This window comes from Hippocampus guttulatus, chromosome 5 (assembly GCF_054856545.1).
Source record: "Hippocampus guttulatus isolate MCC_2025c chromosome 5, RoL_Hgut_1.0, whole genome shotgun sequence".
Classification (NCBI taxonomy): Eukaryota; Metazoa; Chordata; class Actinopteri; order Syngnathiformes; family Syngnathidae; genus Hippocampus; species Hippocampus guttulatus.
In genome coordinates this window covers 4,834,124-4,851,701 of record NC_141265.1, presented here as the reverse complement: position 1 = coordinate 4,851,701, position 17,578 = coordinate 4,834,124, and the positions used below count along the sequence as shown (strand labels likewise).

The following is a 17,578-nucleotide window of genomic DNA, read 5'->3' as shown; positions in this document are numbered from 1 at the left end:
CCCCCCCCCCCCCCCCCAAAAGTAGACCTGTGACTGAATTTGATGTAATGGGCTCAATAGCTTTTAAGAGTTGCAAAGAAAACACAAACATGATAAACTGCTTTCCTTTATCTCTCAACAGCTGTGTAAATCGCAGATAACTCAAAGGACAATGAAATTGGATTTACCGATAAAAGAAAGAAATGGAGTTATGTCTTTGAAATGTTATATGACTGATTAACTGATTGCTGCTGGCAGCAGTTGACACTGCAACACATTTCCAATGTTTAAAATCATTTTAATTAAACAAAAGGCTTTTAAATAATCTTCAGATATAATTTACACCTTAGTCAAAAATAAGAACTGAATAATTGTGGTAGTAGCTGCTGCTGGGTTGAGTCCCACAATGCTACTATTAGTTGCTATGGTGACAGGAAGCTTTAATACAAAATGATTTGGTGATGATAATGCAAGAAGTAGAATCTATTAGGCACAAAGTGAGTTTCTTTCATTACATCTTCATGTCTGCAGCTTAAATTGGAAAGAATTTGTGCACCAGTTGTTTGTATCACAATTGAGCATGGTGCGCTCTGTGAAGGTCACGTTCCCCTCTGCATCGATCAGGATAATTGTATTGGTCCTGAAAGAACAAACAATATGAAAATACATACACAAAAACAGAACAGGGCACGTTATTCAATTAATTTGCTTAATTTAATGTGGTGATGATTTGTGACAGAGAATGTGCTTGCACCTGAGCCTTAGCAAGGGGGATGCTTGATATTTGGGGTGAGTAACCAACCTGGTGCCATAATGAGGAGTGCGAACACACACGGCTGACAGGGCCTGGATCATGGACTTGCTGTAACCCTCACCTTGGCTCTCCTGAGCAGGATCGGGCGAATTCCTGTTCAACAGACACACAATGCAGATATAGTTCTTAAGGTGTGACTCACATATTTCTTCGGAATAGACTCCCAACCGTTGGATGATATCCTCATCAAAATCCACAAGAATGACTAAATACTCCTCTGAGGGATTTCAACGCTTGAGTTGGGAACAACCATGATGTTTGGGAGGGATGTAGTTGGGTGTCTAAATGCTAAAGGCTTAAGGCTATTGGATTTTTGTGCTGAACAACAACTCTGCATAACTTATATCATCTTACAATTAAAAAAAACAAGTACAAGACAACCTGGATGCACCCACGGTCAAAGCATTGGCTCTTTATTGACTACATTATTGTGAAAAGACTTGACATGAGGGATGTACATGTCACTCGGGCCATGAGATGAGCTGATTGTGATACATGCCACAGAATGATTTTCGTCAAACTCTATTTTTTAAATGAGATTTATTTCAGCTACACGTGAAGATGTTTGTTTTATGTTGTATAATTATCGTATTTTAGATGCACAAATTATTTGGAAGTGGACACAATGGAAAAAGTTGCATGTGTGTTTGTTGGGGAAAAAATAGTGCAAAAGCTTTCAAGATGCAACCTATGTCCTCACATTAATGACTCTTGTAAATGAGCCTTGATGATTTATTGCTAATCTGTGTTTAGTACAGTTTATTACAAAGTGATCCAAAGCTTCAGATTGAAGACCGTCATTATTGTATAAATGTGCCTTGGACTCACGCTCACAATAAAGTCCACTCTAAATAAATATGCAGATAGATATGCATGTATCTCAGAACGACGTTTATTTGAGACCAACTTTGAACTGAACGTTTTGAATAAGTGCAAATAACACGAGTCGGCTCCTGGCTTGACCACTACAGACCAAATTCAATGTGTTGTGAGGGAAATGTTTATGATCCCAGTGCTATAATGTTCATCTTGTCTACTTGGTTAATTTAGTTAGTTTACTTGGTTAAATTAGGTTTAAGGCTTCTTTTTTTCCAGACAATGAATGGTCCTTTTTGGTGAAGAGAAAAACTCTCACCTAGCTGACAGTTTTGGCTGTCACTTCAGCCTTCGTCTGAGTTTTAAATGATCCCATATGCACATACATTTAGATACAACTACTTTAAAGCACTACATTTAAATACAGTTTGAACAATTGTTAAAATGTTCAGATGCAGTGTGTTGGGATTTGTGAATGTCTGGTTTGCACGTACAGATCTTCATTATTAAGTACAGCCAGCAGCTCTTGCACAAGTCCATCGCAGGACAGTGACTGGTTGTTGACAATGCTGGTGAAGTGCCGCTTGCCTTGCAGCAGTTTTTTCCATGGAGTGTCCAGAAGTGAGTTACTCAAGCTGTAGATTCCTGTGTAAAGTATGCAAAATAGGTAGAGGAGGGAGGTGAGGTGCACTAATTACATTACAATACTGTGCAGGCAAAGAGGAAGGTAAAAGTCAAAACACAATCTGCAGCAGCAGACACAAAACAGACCTGGTTTTAGACGGATGGGCTCAGTACTTCCTCTGTTTCCATAGTAACAGACATGATCTTGTTTGGTTCTACATCGGAGAACATAAAATGAAAAATTAGAACCACATATCTTAATGATAGCATTGCTAGTATACACCTGTGTGCTGTGACAAACAGAGTAGGGTCTCTTATATTTTCCCACAACAATAAATATGGAAAGATTTTGTTAAAGGAGTTGACTAATTGGAGAATGATGTATTTTCTTGAATGGCAGGATCAGTAGGGTGCTTTATATCGGTAAATGTATTAATGACTGAAATTCAGGTGAAATTAAAACGTGAAGATGTTAAGAGTTAAGGTCACGGCCCAGTATAAATGTTAGTCGAACTCAAGACGCAAATTACGGCTGCAGATATAGTTAGTTTCCCTAAAGCATTTATTTAGTACACTGAACCATCACTTTCTGCGAGAGATCGGGACCAGACACAGCGAATCGTGAAAATCAGCATATAATTGAAGCATATTGAAATGCAGTGCAGGAAAAAAAAAACGCAAAAAATATTCGAAAAATTATGACAAACCTCAAAATTTACACCCAAAAATAACAAACCCAAAAAAAAGGGGGGGGGGACAAAACCATTAAAAAATATATATAGAAAAAATACATTCGGTGAATGTGCGGGTGCAGAACCACAAGCATGCGGGAGCCCACTGTCTTGGTATGCAAACGTGTCAGAGTAGTGAAAGAGAAAACATTTATTCTTGATGAATGGGAGCAACTGTGTCAGTGATTAGCAGAAGCGAAGGAATAACAGCCGTCCAAATCATTTGATCAAAAAGAATTTTTTTTTTTTTTTAATGTCAATATAGTGACAGATCAACTGTTGGTATCAGCCAATGTGAAATGTGGCACAGCACTACCTCAAAATTAAACTAGGAAGACAAAAATCGAAATATGTGGCCATATCTGGGTGAAAATATCGGTAATAAGCTCCGGCCTCCCTGTGTGGAGTTTGCATGTTCTCCCCGGGCCTGCGTGGGTTTTCTCCGGGTGCTCCGGTTTCCTCCCACGTTCCAAAAACATGCATGGCAGGCTGATTGTACACACACTAAATTGTCCCTAGGTGTGAGTGTGAGCGAGCATGGTTGTTCGTCTCTGTGTGCCCTGCGATTGGCTGGCAACCGGTTCAGGGTGTCCCCCGCCTACTGCCCGAAGACGGCTGGGATAGGCTCCAGCACTCCCCGCGACCCTAGTGAGGTTTAAGCGGTTCGGAAAATGGATGGATGGATGAATTTTAAAGCCCAAGATAAAAGACAAAAAGAACCACAGGGCATAATATATGGCACCATTTACATCTGTGTCTACAATTCCATCATGTTGACGTAAAACAATCAAAAAACAAGCGACCGTGATAATGTGAAATTATCGAAATGTATACTGTAATTGATAACATCCATCCTAAAAGTAACTCAATCTATTCTAAAAAATGTAATTGCTGAAGTAAAAAAAAACAAAAACAAAAACCTCCAACCGGGATAGTTGTTGTCTTCTGCATCTCCTTTAATCTCATTTAAAAAGATAACCAGGCACACTTTCTTTTGCCACAAATGGTTAGGTTGAATCATGGCACTTTGAAATCTCTGTCTGTCTTAACAAGAGCTGCTACCTCCTGTGCAAATTGGATATGCAGCAACAGCTGAGAATTTGCATGTCGGAACACATCACCCACATTGCGAGTGTGGTCAGACAATTCAAACGCATTTATCATAGCTGGCCGTTGAAGGAAAACATAAGCCATTTCTGCTGATGAAACTAGTAAGAAGAAGCAGAGGGCCATTTCTACATTTTGACAAGTGAACAGCAGAACGTCAAAGCCACAGAGGAGAGAGGCACAGGGAATGAGGAGGGAAGAGCAGAAAACAGGCTTTCACTGATCGCTTTGAGCGAAGTAATCGGCATGCTGGTCGGGAGACCTCTAATGAAGAGTCCTCAAGATCGAAGCGGCAAAGCAGTTTCTAAATCGCTATGTGCAGTGTACTTTCCTCGGCTCCAGATAGAATTTTTACCAGACCAATAGTGCAGGTCCGCGAGCATGTATCGATAATGCAAAGACTTTTTTTTTCCCAACAGGGTTAATGCATTTGTTTGAAGACATTTTGATTCTGTGAGCACTCTAATTTTGTCTTTGGTCCATGTTGAATTCACATTTTATTTGAAATGACTTGAATCACACCAGATATCATTTGCGGCCACGGTCAGCTTATTTGGTTCAGATGGACTTCATACTTGGTGCACACTGGTGTGTTTCTTTTGTTGTCTAAGTGCAAGTACAGTAAGTGTAATTTGTAATTTCAAAGTGCTGTCATTTCTAATACATCCATCCATCCATTTTCCGAACCGCTTGATCCTCACTAGGGTCGCGGGGGGTGCTGGAGCCTATCCCAGCCATCTCCGGGCAGTAGGCGGGGGACACCCTGAATCAGTTGCCAGCCAATCGCAGGGCACACAGAGACGAACAACCATCCACGCCCACACTCACACCTAGGGGCAATTTAGAGCATCCAATCAGTACTTATTTAATTGAGGATTCAAATTAGCAAGAAAGTTCAGATCTGTTGGTCCTCTCCTGCCGCTTCGTACAACATTGATTACAAAAAAATTTTCAACTCAGAGGCAACCATCGTTTACCAATTATGTTTATATACTGTATATACTGTTACAGATTGTTTTGCTGTTACCTTTTGCGTTTATGATATTCATGTATCTCATGTATTGTTTGTGTAATGGGGATTTGACATTTAACAGTCCTAAAATGTATCTTAAAGCTAACTGTTTGTACCATTGTGAATGCTGACCATGTTATTTGCAGATAGGCGAAGTTGCTTGCTCATGCATACGACTTCATCCTGTTAGCTGCAAGTGTAGCTGTCCAAAGTGCTGATTGTCATGCGTGCACTGACTTGAACAGCTCCCAAGAAGAGAAAAAAAACGTATCCTTTTACCCTCTCTGGAAAAAGTAATACATGTGAGTGCCCTAAGCACATCAAATATAGAATTCGCTTTCAAGAGCGGAAATCTATTTAAAACCTGCGGTTTAGTAAAAGTTAAATTAATCCAGCGTTCAAATATCAGCAGGTACTTACTTAAACTCTGCTGTGAGAAGATTGAAGCCATTATACAGATGACTTTCTGCTGAGACCTTCTTCAGGTAGGCATAGCTGTCCAAGTCTTTGTCGACAAGGTAGTTGGAAACAAGGAAACCTGTGGAATGGTAATGACCGACTTATTGCATTACAGTACTGTACTCTGAAAATGATTCATGTACACGGAACAAAAGGAGGAGGACAAATTTAAAAAAGAAAAAGAAAAAAAACCCCTAACCAAAATAACATCACCTCTTCCTTGCGCATCTGGGTTGGGACGTCCTTCCAGGTAGTTTGTGATTGCGGCCAGCTTCCCGTTCTTGGTGATCCCCAGCCATGATCCTCCTTCTTTACCAATTTCCAGGTCTAGACCTGATTTGTGGGATAATGTGAGAATCTTTATCTTAAAATGCAACATTTTTGTCATTAAATATACCAAAGCTTTGCAGTGTCATGGTCAGATTACTTTGCACGTGTTCATATGTTCCACAATGATTTGATTTAGTTTCCAGTTATCAACACACAGCTGATTTGCATTAAAATGCAAAATGAAACAGGAAAACACAATAATTAGGTCTGAGCTGAATGTAATTCCAAATGATTAAAAGTGAAAGTACACCGCAACATTAGACTATAGAGAGGGGTGAGCATAATTGTAGCACTCAAAGCAGCATCTGAAGTTGTTGCTTGTTGCTCTCCCATCGGTATAAAAGGAGCTTCCCTGAGTTCCTCAGTCAACTTTTTGTGAACAACTGTGTGAAAAAATAGTCAAACGGTTTCACGACAACGTTCCTCAATGTACAATTGCAAGGAATTTCATCATCTACGGCCCATAATATCATCAACAGGCTCCGAGAACATGGGGAAATCATTGCTTGCAAGGCCAAAAAAAACCCCCCACATTGAATGCGCATTATCTTGGCGATAATCAGACACAACCCTTTTGCGCGTCCCAGAACATAGAATTAACATGGACTATCCGCTTGACAAGTGACACACAATATTAATCTTGCAATCATGAAAAATGTATTTCAATCAATAAATGTGCTTTTGCCATGGCACTTTGCCTGACTTCACATGTCAGGGCAAAGGAAAGGTCATTTAAGTCTCCTGCATTTGCTGGTGATCAATAAAGTCAGCCCACTTACGCTGACAGTGACCAGTCGAGCCAAATGATTTTACTTCTCCCAAGGTGGACAGAAAGCAAGCTCAATCCCCCCCTGAGAGCCGTAGCTTACTTCTGGTCTCGTCATGCTACAGTACATCTCCTTCAGGACCTCCCCCCAGTCCCACAGATAAGGCAGTGCCATTTATTGCCGTCACATTGCATTAAAGCAGACATCAATTAAGGGCCCACGGCTGAAGTCCTGACCCGTCTATTACAAAGGGGACAAGGATGCCATCTCTGAATTTCTCTGGAAGAAAAGGATGATTGATTTCTCCTGCTATAGGCCATTATGTGTATTGAACATTAGTCAATTAAATATAGTTTACTGCAGAAGGGGACATCTAGTGCCAGAGAGGAGAATTCGATTCTGGGGTGCAAGAGAGACTATTCCTTCATGATATAAATCTACTTAGCTTTGAATAAAGTTGCAGTCAAGGACAGGTCAAAAAGCATATTTTTTGCAGAATCGCTAACATTCTATGTGGCGACAGAGCCACAGGACTTACTTTGTATTTGGCATGCCGTTCATTGACTAAAAGCACAAACAGGCTGTCTATTTAACATTTTAAATTTAACAATTGGCTGTCTATTTAACGTTTTAAATAGACAGCCTGACCTGAGTAAAAGACAATTACTCATCAGGGTACGCATACAAATTTGCGCATTTCTCTCTTCCAGCAGCCCGCTCTGCCTTCACGTATGTGCCCTCCGACTGCAAATTGCTGATGAATATTCGACTCGAACAGTTTCATTAGTCCACCGTGACATGTTGAGTAATTTCACTGGTCAGATGCGACAGCACTGTAGGTAAATCTATTGAAGATTCATAAAGAAAGTGTGGCAATTAAAAGCCGCAGGGTTCAAAGAGTGGGAAAAAAGTTGGGTATATGTGTTTAGTTTTGAGCCGTAATTGCAATACCACGAGACCGTGATATTTTTGCTCAAGGTTTGCATGCCATCAACATCTCAAATATGGCAGCGAACACACACACACACACACACACACACACACACACACACACACACACACACACACACACACACACACACACACACACACACACACACACACACACACACACACACACACACACACACACACACACACACACACACACACAGAAATATATATTGTGACCTGTCCCTGTGCTGCAGTGATTTTATGAATCCATAGAATCCCTGCTGTCTCATGCGTGTGGTGGTATACAAGTGTTTGGGCTACTCCTATGAGTTTGTTGGCTCAAATTTAGTATGACTTACCGCTGAGAATGTCACTATTGGTCCCCCAAAAGTCTGCAGCCTTCGATGGTCTGTTGTAGAGCTCATCTCGGTTTGCAGCCAAAATTAGCCTTGTGAAAGAGCGGTCATCTTGTTAGTGTCTTTTCTGATTCAGGAGGTTATTTGTATACATTTCTTGAGTAAACTTACAAGTGCATCATCACTGACCCCACAAGATATCCAATCTAATTTTAACGGTTTGGTATAGGAGGATCACCCGTCCATTAAATGAGGTGTTTCGCTTAGATAACTGACTGAAAACTAAAATAAAAAAGAACTTTCAATAAAAAGCTGCACAAACGAATAGTCTGCTTGATTGATTTACACACACAATAATACAGTAGGGCCTACATATAATATAGTCCATCAGAACCGAATGGACCAATTGATGGGTCAACAGTGTTCATTATGACGAACAGTGCACCCATTTAATGACTACCATCCATTTTCTGTTCGGCCTATCCTCACAAGGGTCACGAGGCGTGCTGGAGCCTATCCCAGCTGTCTTTGGGCAGTAGGCAGGGTACACCCTGAACTGGTTGCCAGCCAATCGCAGGGCAGACATAGACGAACAACTATCCGTGCTCACACTCACACATAGGGACAATTTAGAGAGTTCCATTAACTTGCCACACACGTTTTTGGTATGTGGGAGGAAACCCGGAGAAAACCCATGCAGAACATGCAAACCCCACATAGCAAGGCCAAAGGCGGAATCGCACCCTGTACCTCTGCACTGCGAGGCCAACACGCTAACCAGTCGACCACCGGGCCGCCTTTAATGATGTTCAATAACTGAAATATACTTTACATTCTCCCTCTACAAGAACAATCAATTTTGGGAGAGATAGAGAGAGAAATAGATAGAGATAGCATTGGAAGGCGCGAGCTAGCAACCTAAAGAAAACTGTGTGCGCTATTTGTGACTTGATACTGTGTATATATAAATATATTGTTTAATGTCTGTTATTCTCATGAAATTATGGCAGCTGCATGGGTGGGGGGGGGGGGGGTCATTAAACTTGGGCAATGAGAACATAGATCTTGCCGAGAAGACTGAGCTCAGCCCCAACTGATCTAATAGATGTCAACCTCTGCACAACAAAGGCTATTCATATAATCATTGACAATATTGATACATTGACAATAAAGTTGGACTTGACTTGATATAACGCGGTGGCGCGGCACTATGTGAGCCTGTGCTATTCTAATGATGCCACACAAAATATCAAATGTTATCAGACCCGTTGGGTAAAATCATGTTTGGTCAGAGATGAACACCGAGACTGCGAGTTGTATCCTCCTATTCGACAAAGTAGAAATGAAACGTCATCACATCAGAGAATCAATTTCCTCAAGTGCCCTGGCCATGTTTGTGGTGGACACCAATCAATTGACCTCATTCAACTTATTTTTATCATCCTGTGCTGTGAGTATGAATTGCACCATTTCTCATTTTGAATAACGTTATAGGTGGATCACCATTTAGTTTTGATTTGCTAAAATGTACAGTACATTTGCTTATTAATTATCACCGGTGTGAAAATCAGTCCCACTGACTGGTATTCCGCCCAGTAATGATCAATATATATATATATTTTTTTTCCTTTGTGGAGTTCTGCAGGATAATCAGGGAAACTCTTAATAAACCTTTAATATTTCTTTTATATCACATTTTACAATGCAGCCATGTTTAAGAATTGTACATCAATGCTTTTGTAACTAGTACTCTATATATAGCACTGTTGTAACTGAATGAGGACACACTATGTTTCACCTTCCCTCGGGTTGATGTCTGAGTCAGTGCAAAACACCTCTGATCTGATCTTCTTAGGCAGGGTCAGAATATCAGAGACAAGGACAGAGATGGACTTTTTCCAGGTAGGACATAGGCTCTCAGCGTTTGGGGGATTTAAATAAAGCCTGGCTCCACATCGCACCCTAACTCGTACAGATGGCTTATTGTGCACTAGTGCACATGTCTGCATTGCTCACTGAAAGGTCACACTTACTTTCTACTTACATCAGTACTAACAAAAGGCAGTATATTAGGTAACAGATACGGATGGTCGAACATTTTTCACCTGATTACTTGTCATGTCAGGATATTGGTTGTTAAAATAGCACGTACGCACGAGCACACACACACACACGCACACACACACAAATAATTAACTTGACAGTAAACCAAGTGTCCTGAGGCAGAGAGACACTCTCATATGACATCTCGTGATGCGGTCTCCTCCCCCTTCCATATTTGCAAGAACAATAAATGGAAACGAGGATGTCACATGTTCGTATTGCGCATTTTCACTAGATTCTCTTAAACATTTGGATGAAAACCCCATTATAGACAATGATGGCAGTAATGACTTTGCATCTCAAAAAGCAAGGACAATAAACTTCTGAAAAGCTCACTACAGAAATGGCCACCACTAAGTATTGCTGTACTATTACACGCATTTTGTTTTAATTTTCAACTGTTTACTCAGTTTCCTTTCATTTTCTGCACTTTATATTTGAAAGAAGCTTTAACCTGTTGTTTCGTTATGGTTTCTAGTTCTACAATACATTTGTTCCCGTCCCTATGCACCATAAAAATGTAAAATTCTTAAACGCTAAAGTTTTACTTTACAGTATATTTAGCTTATTTATTTATTTTTAGAGGGCGGCCCGGTAGTCCAGTGGTTAGCACGTCGGCTTCACAGTGCAGAGGTACCGGGTTCGATTCCAGCTCCGGCCCCCTGTGTGGAGTTTGCATGTTCTCCCCGGGCCTACGTGGGTTTTCTCCGGGTGCTCCGGTTTCCTCCCACATTCCAAAAACACGCTCTAAATTGTCCCTAGGTGTGAGTGTGGGCGTGGATGGTTGTTCGTCTCTGTGTGCCCTGCGATTGGCTGGCAACTGATTCAGGGTGTCCCCCGCCTACTGCCTGGAGATGGCTGGGATAGGCTCCAGCACCCCCCGCGACCCTAGTGAGGATCAAGCGGTTCGGAAAATGGATGGATGGATGGATTTATTTTTAGATTGTTGCGATATTTATTTGAATTATCTCACTTTAATCATCCTTTTGCACTGTTGTACTTGTAATTGTGACAATAAAGTACATTGGGAGATTGATACAAAGTATTTACTTCCTTGGCTGTCAGGCAATGATGAATTCACCCAGGGAGAATGAAAACTCTCACAATCGCGGCAAGAAGCGTTCTGAAGTTGACGTAGAAAATAAAGTCAATGGTAACTCGACATCAATGACTAAAATGTCACCTGATATTAAAAAAAAAAAATTTAAATTGAATCTTTATTTTATACGCTTTAGATTTTTAAATGAAACATCAGATCTGAATGACAAAAATGTGGTTGGATACATGGGTGGCCTAGTGTCCCCTAGACCTGGTCTGGTTGAGGGATAAATAAAATTCATTTTTTAAGATGGTTTTCAAAATTGGGCGAAAAGGTCAACATGTCAGATTTCATAGGCCTTTTCATTTTGAAATGGAACACCAGATCTGAATGAGAGTAGTCTGGTTGGATACTTGGGGTGTCCTAACACCCCAAACATGGTCTGGTTGAGGGATAACTACAATTTTTTTTCTCAATTAGGCAAAAAGGTCAACGTGTCAGATTTCAGAGGCTTTTTACCACTCCAAACTGTCCTTAACTCATTCAGTACCAGCCAATTCTAGACCAAGTCTGAAAAGACGTTTAAAAACGTCTTAGGGAGTGAATGAGTTAAGTGTGATTGTTAATGTGAATGGTTGTTTGTCTCTGTGTAACCTGCGATTGGCTGGTAACCAGTTTGGGGTGTACCTAACCTCCTGCCCGAAGATGGTTGGGATAGGCTACAGCACGCCCGCGACCATTGAGAAAATAAAGCGATTCAGATAATGGATTTTTGGATGTGTTCTCGCTCAGTCCACAATTGGTATTAGCACAAGAAAGAGGCTTAGTTCTTATATAATGGCGGACAACTCATGCTGCCACGCCCCCTGAGAATCATATCACATTGTATTTTCGATTTCACACCGACAGATGAAGTAGATGTCATAATAGGTTGTGTCCGTTATATTTCAGTTGCCATATAAGCTTCCCCATCCTGATATGTGCCTGCTTTATGAGCCAGGTTAATAATTTTTCTTTCAAAAACAGAAGTCAAACTTTCCAGAAAATTATGGTTTTCAAATGTAAACTGAATGTCTTCACGAGTCAAAGTCAATTGGAGCCCCTCTCCTCGGTCTCTGCTTATTTGATATTATTCGATGCTCAATGTCACATTTATTAAGACCAATACAAATACTCGCTTATTGAGTAGTCACTGATACCAAGGACTTTTGATACAGTATTTTTTTTAATTAAAGCAATGACAGATAATTTTAAAGACTATAAATTACATAAAGATATCCCAATTTTTTTTCTTAACATTTCATGAAATTAATTGAACTTTATGATCTATTTCCTATGTGATCATCAAATAATATTTTCCACGGAACACACAATAAAATGGTTGGACAACTTATTTTCAAGTAATAAAATGAAGTGCAAAGAAATAAATTGAATTGAACGGTGTCTCAAGTACCATTTAGAAATACCTTTATTAACCACTACCGTTTAACCGGGATACACAAGTTTGTCATGATGTTCTGTCGCAATTTAATTATGGTGTCTGTTTGAACATTGGAAGGCTCACACGTAATTTATTTTTTGATGTGTGCTCATCAAAAAATAAAGTAAATAAGGAGAAATACAAGACTGATCCTTGAGAATACAACAAACTAACCAAACTTCAATATTCAACAGTCCCAGATAGCGACCGCCGCCGTTTGTGAACATCATTCCGGCTATTGAAGGCTTTCATCTGCACTGATCACTAGTGCAATATAGCTAGATACTAATGCCAATGTACATGCTAGTGACCCACGTTCTATCACTTCAGTGATTGGTAAGCTATTATTTTGTTACAAAAGCACATGCGCTGCAACTGTCGTGATAAGTAGCAGCCCAGCTCAGCTCTGCGACAATGGTGGCGGTGACATTCCCATTGAAGTCAATGCATGTGCATTGAACTAAATCATAACTTGTTCATTTCTCAACCAGATTTCATGAAGCTTACTTTCTGGTCAAGGACAAAGCATGTGCTATTAAAAGGGAATTTTTTTTGTTTTGTTTTGTTTTGTACATTTTTTGGTGTTTGTGCCACCCATGAACATGAAAAGTGAAAAATATTTTGCCCATACGAGTTTTAATGTCAGCGAAGCCTCGGACGTTATATTTATCGAGCGTCCATATCTACAATAATGACAGTAAACCAACTTGGTTCCCAGAATGATTTGCATGGCATCATGCATTTAATTAATGAAGTTATAAGGATATTAATCCTTGTCAGAGACGTCCATTTGTTATTAGTGGTTGAATGCGTGTATCATATTTAGCTCTCAGATTTGTTTAATTATACATTGCACCGTTTATATGTATTTATCTATGTATTTATTTGTTTGTAAGCAAACCATGACTTTAGGTTTTGTGTAAAATAATGTCATCCAGGTCAACTCCTACAAAGCATTAACATGAATCTTACAAATGCACATATGCTAACATAAATTGTATCTTAATGGGAATCTGTCAGTCATGCATCCCTTTAGTTCCTGTTAATAAAACAGCCACAAGTATTGGCCGCCATCGCGAGTAACGATACCTGGGTGTCGGCTCAACACCGATACCTGGTATCGGTACTCACCCATCACTAGTTTTAACATTTGTGTAGTATATTTATTAGGCATTGAGCTACACCCAAATCGATATTAACGCTTCCGTTTTAGGAGGTAATCGTAAAAACGAGTTTTAATATAATTACTGCATTGGAGCTTTATTTCTTCTGATTTTGGGGCATCATGTGAAAGTCAGAGTTCCCTTAGCATTTCCCTATTTTGCTGAATGGCATCTCTCCTTGCATGCCGGTGGGCTGGTTATCTGCGTAATGTGCCCAAAAATATGCAGCAGTTTAAATGGAATTTCCCTTGAGACTATAATACATACATAAAATAAAAATGGAAAATTACCTGTAGGCATTTTTTGATGCAGGCCGGGGGTCAAATTTGATAAAAATGATACACATGGATGTGGTGGGAGCTTGGTGACAGGGTTTAACCCAGTCCACTTGCACCTTCAATGGCTGGTCATGTCTGCATGAAAGAAGACAATAACAGCAACAACTACAAGAGCAAAAACGGAAACATTTGTTTCGGGTGTGGTTGGACTGAGAGTTTTGGTCTGTGCAGATATAGTTGTAGGATGTTGAACTTCAAAATGTTCAAATGTAATTGCTCTCAAAGAATTAAGTCCATGATGTGGACTCATTCAAGTGAAATTGCAGAGCCCAAGAATGAGAACGTTCATTTCAACTGATGAACTTCAGGTTTGAAGACAGACTGCACATGCTGTGAAACTGGCAACAATATATTTACAATAGCAGACATTACAGTCTAGCATCCAAAGGTGTCATTGTTTTAACGGTGTGGTTGGACAATTACAAAACCGATTGCAATGAAGTTGGGGCGTTGTGTTTAACGTAACGTGGGTGTGTAGACAACAAATACAGCAAAAGTCAAGAATTTACAAAAACACTGAACTTGATGAACAACTTTTCCTACCTAGTTAACGGGCTGTCGATCTGGTTAAAACGTAATTACAATGGTTTGCTTAAAATTTACTACTAAGCCAGCATCCGTTTTATGTGCAGTGCTAAGACTAACAAATTAACTTTTCGGCCTCAGAACCACACTGGCGAGGCGTGGCTGCGATTTTGTATGCGATTGTGAGAGGTAAAAATGTTAAATAGTAGAAATATAATACCTACTATGCAACACGTATATTTTACAGCTTTATTTTATTTTGAACGTACAACGGCACCAGCTAACGTTAAAAATTCTAGGGTCAATTCCTACAAATTATTTAGTCATCCAAGTGTGCAAAAGTAGTATCATAATTCGTGACTCACCTGTAAGAATCAGGTGACTGTCTGTGGAAAGTTCATCTACTACTAATGTTGCTTCTCGATTGCCAATGGCAGGTTAAGGTAGCATTCCTAGTAGTGGCCTCGATTTACTCACTGCACCGTCCCTTTGAGGCCGAGTGTGGCGGTTCAGCCGGCGTTTAACTTCACAAATCTCGCTCACACTTCCCATTTCAGTCTGAAACGACCGCATCTTTTTTCCCCCTAAGGTTCAGAAAAACTGCTACCGTTATATCCTTCAAGACTACTAACTTTTCGATCTCATTACCAAGCAAAACAAGATGATTAACTTACCAGTTGACTAATCTTTTTTTTCGCCGACTCGTGCTACTTAGTTACTCAAAACGAGCGCATCCTTCATCTCATGCTTAGGTCCTCAGTGACGCTGATTGGCCAGTCCAATCTCAGAAGTCGTCCAAGTCAAAGTGAATTTCCGCTTCCCGTCATTACCAAAATAAAATGTTTTTTTTTCAGTTTTCCAAATGTGTTTGGAATATGATGAGAAATATATATTTTTTGGTTTTTAGAAATTATGGCTGATTGAACGGTCGTATCACATTTAATATACTATCCAAACAAAGTCAGAAAACGTGTAAATTATCCTGAAGGTCTTGCATGATGCTTTCAGATGATATCACATTCCTTGGTTCTCAAATGGAGTACCGTACTTATATGCGCAGGGGTACTTGATATTTTAAAATATATTTATGCATTAGCATCAGGGCAAAAAAAAAGAGCTTAATCATAGCAGTTGCCTCACAGCCACCAAGAATTTGGGTTTGGTCCCAGCTTCAGCCTTCCTGTGGGTGGTTTGCATGTTCTCACCGTGCCTGCTTGGGTTTTCTCCAGGTACTCTGGTTTCCTCCCACATTCCAAAAACATGCCATGCATGGAAGGCTGATTGAACACTCAAAATTTTCCCTAGGTGTGCGTGTGAGCGCGTATGGTTGTTCGTCTCTGTGTGCCCTGCGATTGGCTGGCATCTGGTTCAGGGTTTCCCCCCGTCTACTGCTTGAAGACAGCTGGGATAGGCTCCAGCATGCCCCACTACCCTTGGGAGGAGAAAGCGGATCAGAAAATGGATGGATGGATGATGGGAGAGCACTTTTTTTCAGATCCTAGAAGGCTTTGCATTGATTGATTGGGGGATACTCGGCTGAAAAAAATGTGTGAAATATATATATTTCACAGCGGGTACGCCATTGAAAAAACGTTGAAAACCACTGCTTTAACACAATACTGTATTGAGGTTGCATGTGACACGTTAATCGGAGCTCTCCATAACACACATAGCTATATCTATCTCAAAACTGAGAAATACAAACGGACAAATGAACAAAAAGCTGACAACTATATTGTTTACCTTAAAGGTGTATAGAAAATATGCATTATCTGTAGAACCCATCTGGCTTTTACTTTTCGGCAAAATACTACAACTTTTTTATTCACTAATTATTGTTCTTGTTTTCTTGCGACTCTCGACTTGTCCCATCAGGGGACGCCACAGCGTGTCACTCGCATGATTTGTTTGTCACACTTTTCATACTGGATGCCGCCTTTCTGACTTTTTTTGTATCCTGGTTTGACACCTGCATTCTCGGGTATTGGGTCACTGGCCAGGAATAAAAGACCGATCACAAAAAAAATCTAAATCAAAGAAGGGCTGCAAGCAGGGAGAAACTCCTGAAAATGTCTTGATTTTAGTTCATTTTCCTACAATGGTACTGAATTAATTCTTACAATAGAGAAAAAAAAAGCAATTATAATCCTCAACAGTCAAATGAATTATTTCTCCCTGAAAATATAGTATGTTTACGGTCCAACATTTTCTCCATTTCTGTGCGAGTGGCGATGGGCGGAGACACTGTGTCAGCACCTCAGTTTTGGATGATAGAGGCTGCTTCGAGTTTTAGACAACGCGGCGCCACCGTCATTAGCAATTATTTACCAACGCAAACAAATTGCAACTTGAATTTGCGAGAACATTTTCGTGGTTTTTTTTGGTTTTTTTTGTGTAAGTTGTGCATTACACGGAAGGCAAGTGAACGCACCAATATTTGAGATTAGTCAGGTTGACAGAGAAGGTCCGCAGCAGCTATACTGCACACAAAAATCTACTCATTCAAACTACCGGACTACTGCTCATCATTTCGCAGGCTCTCATCGCGTCCTTAAAGGAGGATGGACTGGATAAACTGAGGTAAAAGCAATCCAGCACATTGAATTGCCGCGCAAATGCGTGTGCCTACTGACCTAAACAGAGCTTGCACCACCAAGTTGTAGTCTCTGCCTTCCAACTCACTATAACAAGGCGGCGTCGTGAATACAATTGTGAACTAAAATATGGGAAGGGGATGATGCTGTAGTAGGCTTTTGATGTATCCTCATTCATTAATATGAAACGGGGGAAAATTGGGGCCAATTTCCCTAATTGATCTACCTTTTTTTGGAAAGAGCTGCCAATCATCTCCCCCGTTATTATTACAGTACATAGTTTTTGATCTTACTGTTTCAATAAGTTGCCATGGAGAATCTGGTCGCATGTTATTATCGGCGGATGGGGCGTCTGTCCGTGGCAGGATGCGTTTGTATGTGCTATCGTGTCATATTCAGACGAATGTG

The 17,578-nt window shown here is 40.3% G+C and overlaps 1 protein-coding gene across 1 annotated transcript; it reads right to left on the bottom strand.

The window, feature by feature from the left end:
- Positions 1-93: 93 nt before the first annotated feature.
- tango2 (transport and golgi organization 2 homolog (Drosophila)) lies at positions 94-15,063 on the bottom strand. The gene is made up of 9 exons (XM_086111519.1): positions 14,942-15,063; positions 14,004-14,126; positions 7,932-8,020; positions 5,756-5,875; positions 5,504-5,621; positions 2,381-2,448; positions 2,104-2,254; positions 782-886; positions 94-619 (listed from the first exon to the last, which is right to left on the bottom strand). The coding sequence occupies exons 2-9, from the start codon at positions 14,057-14,059 to the stop codon at positions 499-501; spliced, it is 828 nt and encodes a 275-aa protein (XP_085967645.1). The 5' UTR covers positions 14,060-14,126; positions 14,942-15,063; the 3' UTR covers positions 94-498.
- Between the last annotated feature and the right edge of the window lie 2,515 nt (positions 15,064-17,578).

Coding starts and splice junctions, on each gene's coding strand:
- tango2 (XM_086111519.1), bottom strand. CDS start 14,059: ATGTGTATCATTTTTATCAAATTTGACCCCCGGCCTGCATCAAAAAAT. Junction 2,449..5,503: donor CTTCTCACAGCAGAGTTTAA/GTAAGTACCTGC, acceptor TCTCCGATGTAG/AACCAAACAAGATCATGTCT. Junction 2,255..2,380: donor GCCCATCCGTCTAAAACCAG/GTCTGTTTTGTG, acceptor TACTTTACACAG/GAATCTACAGCTTGAGTAAC.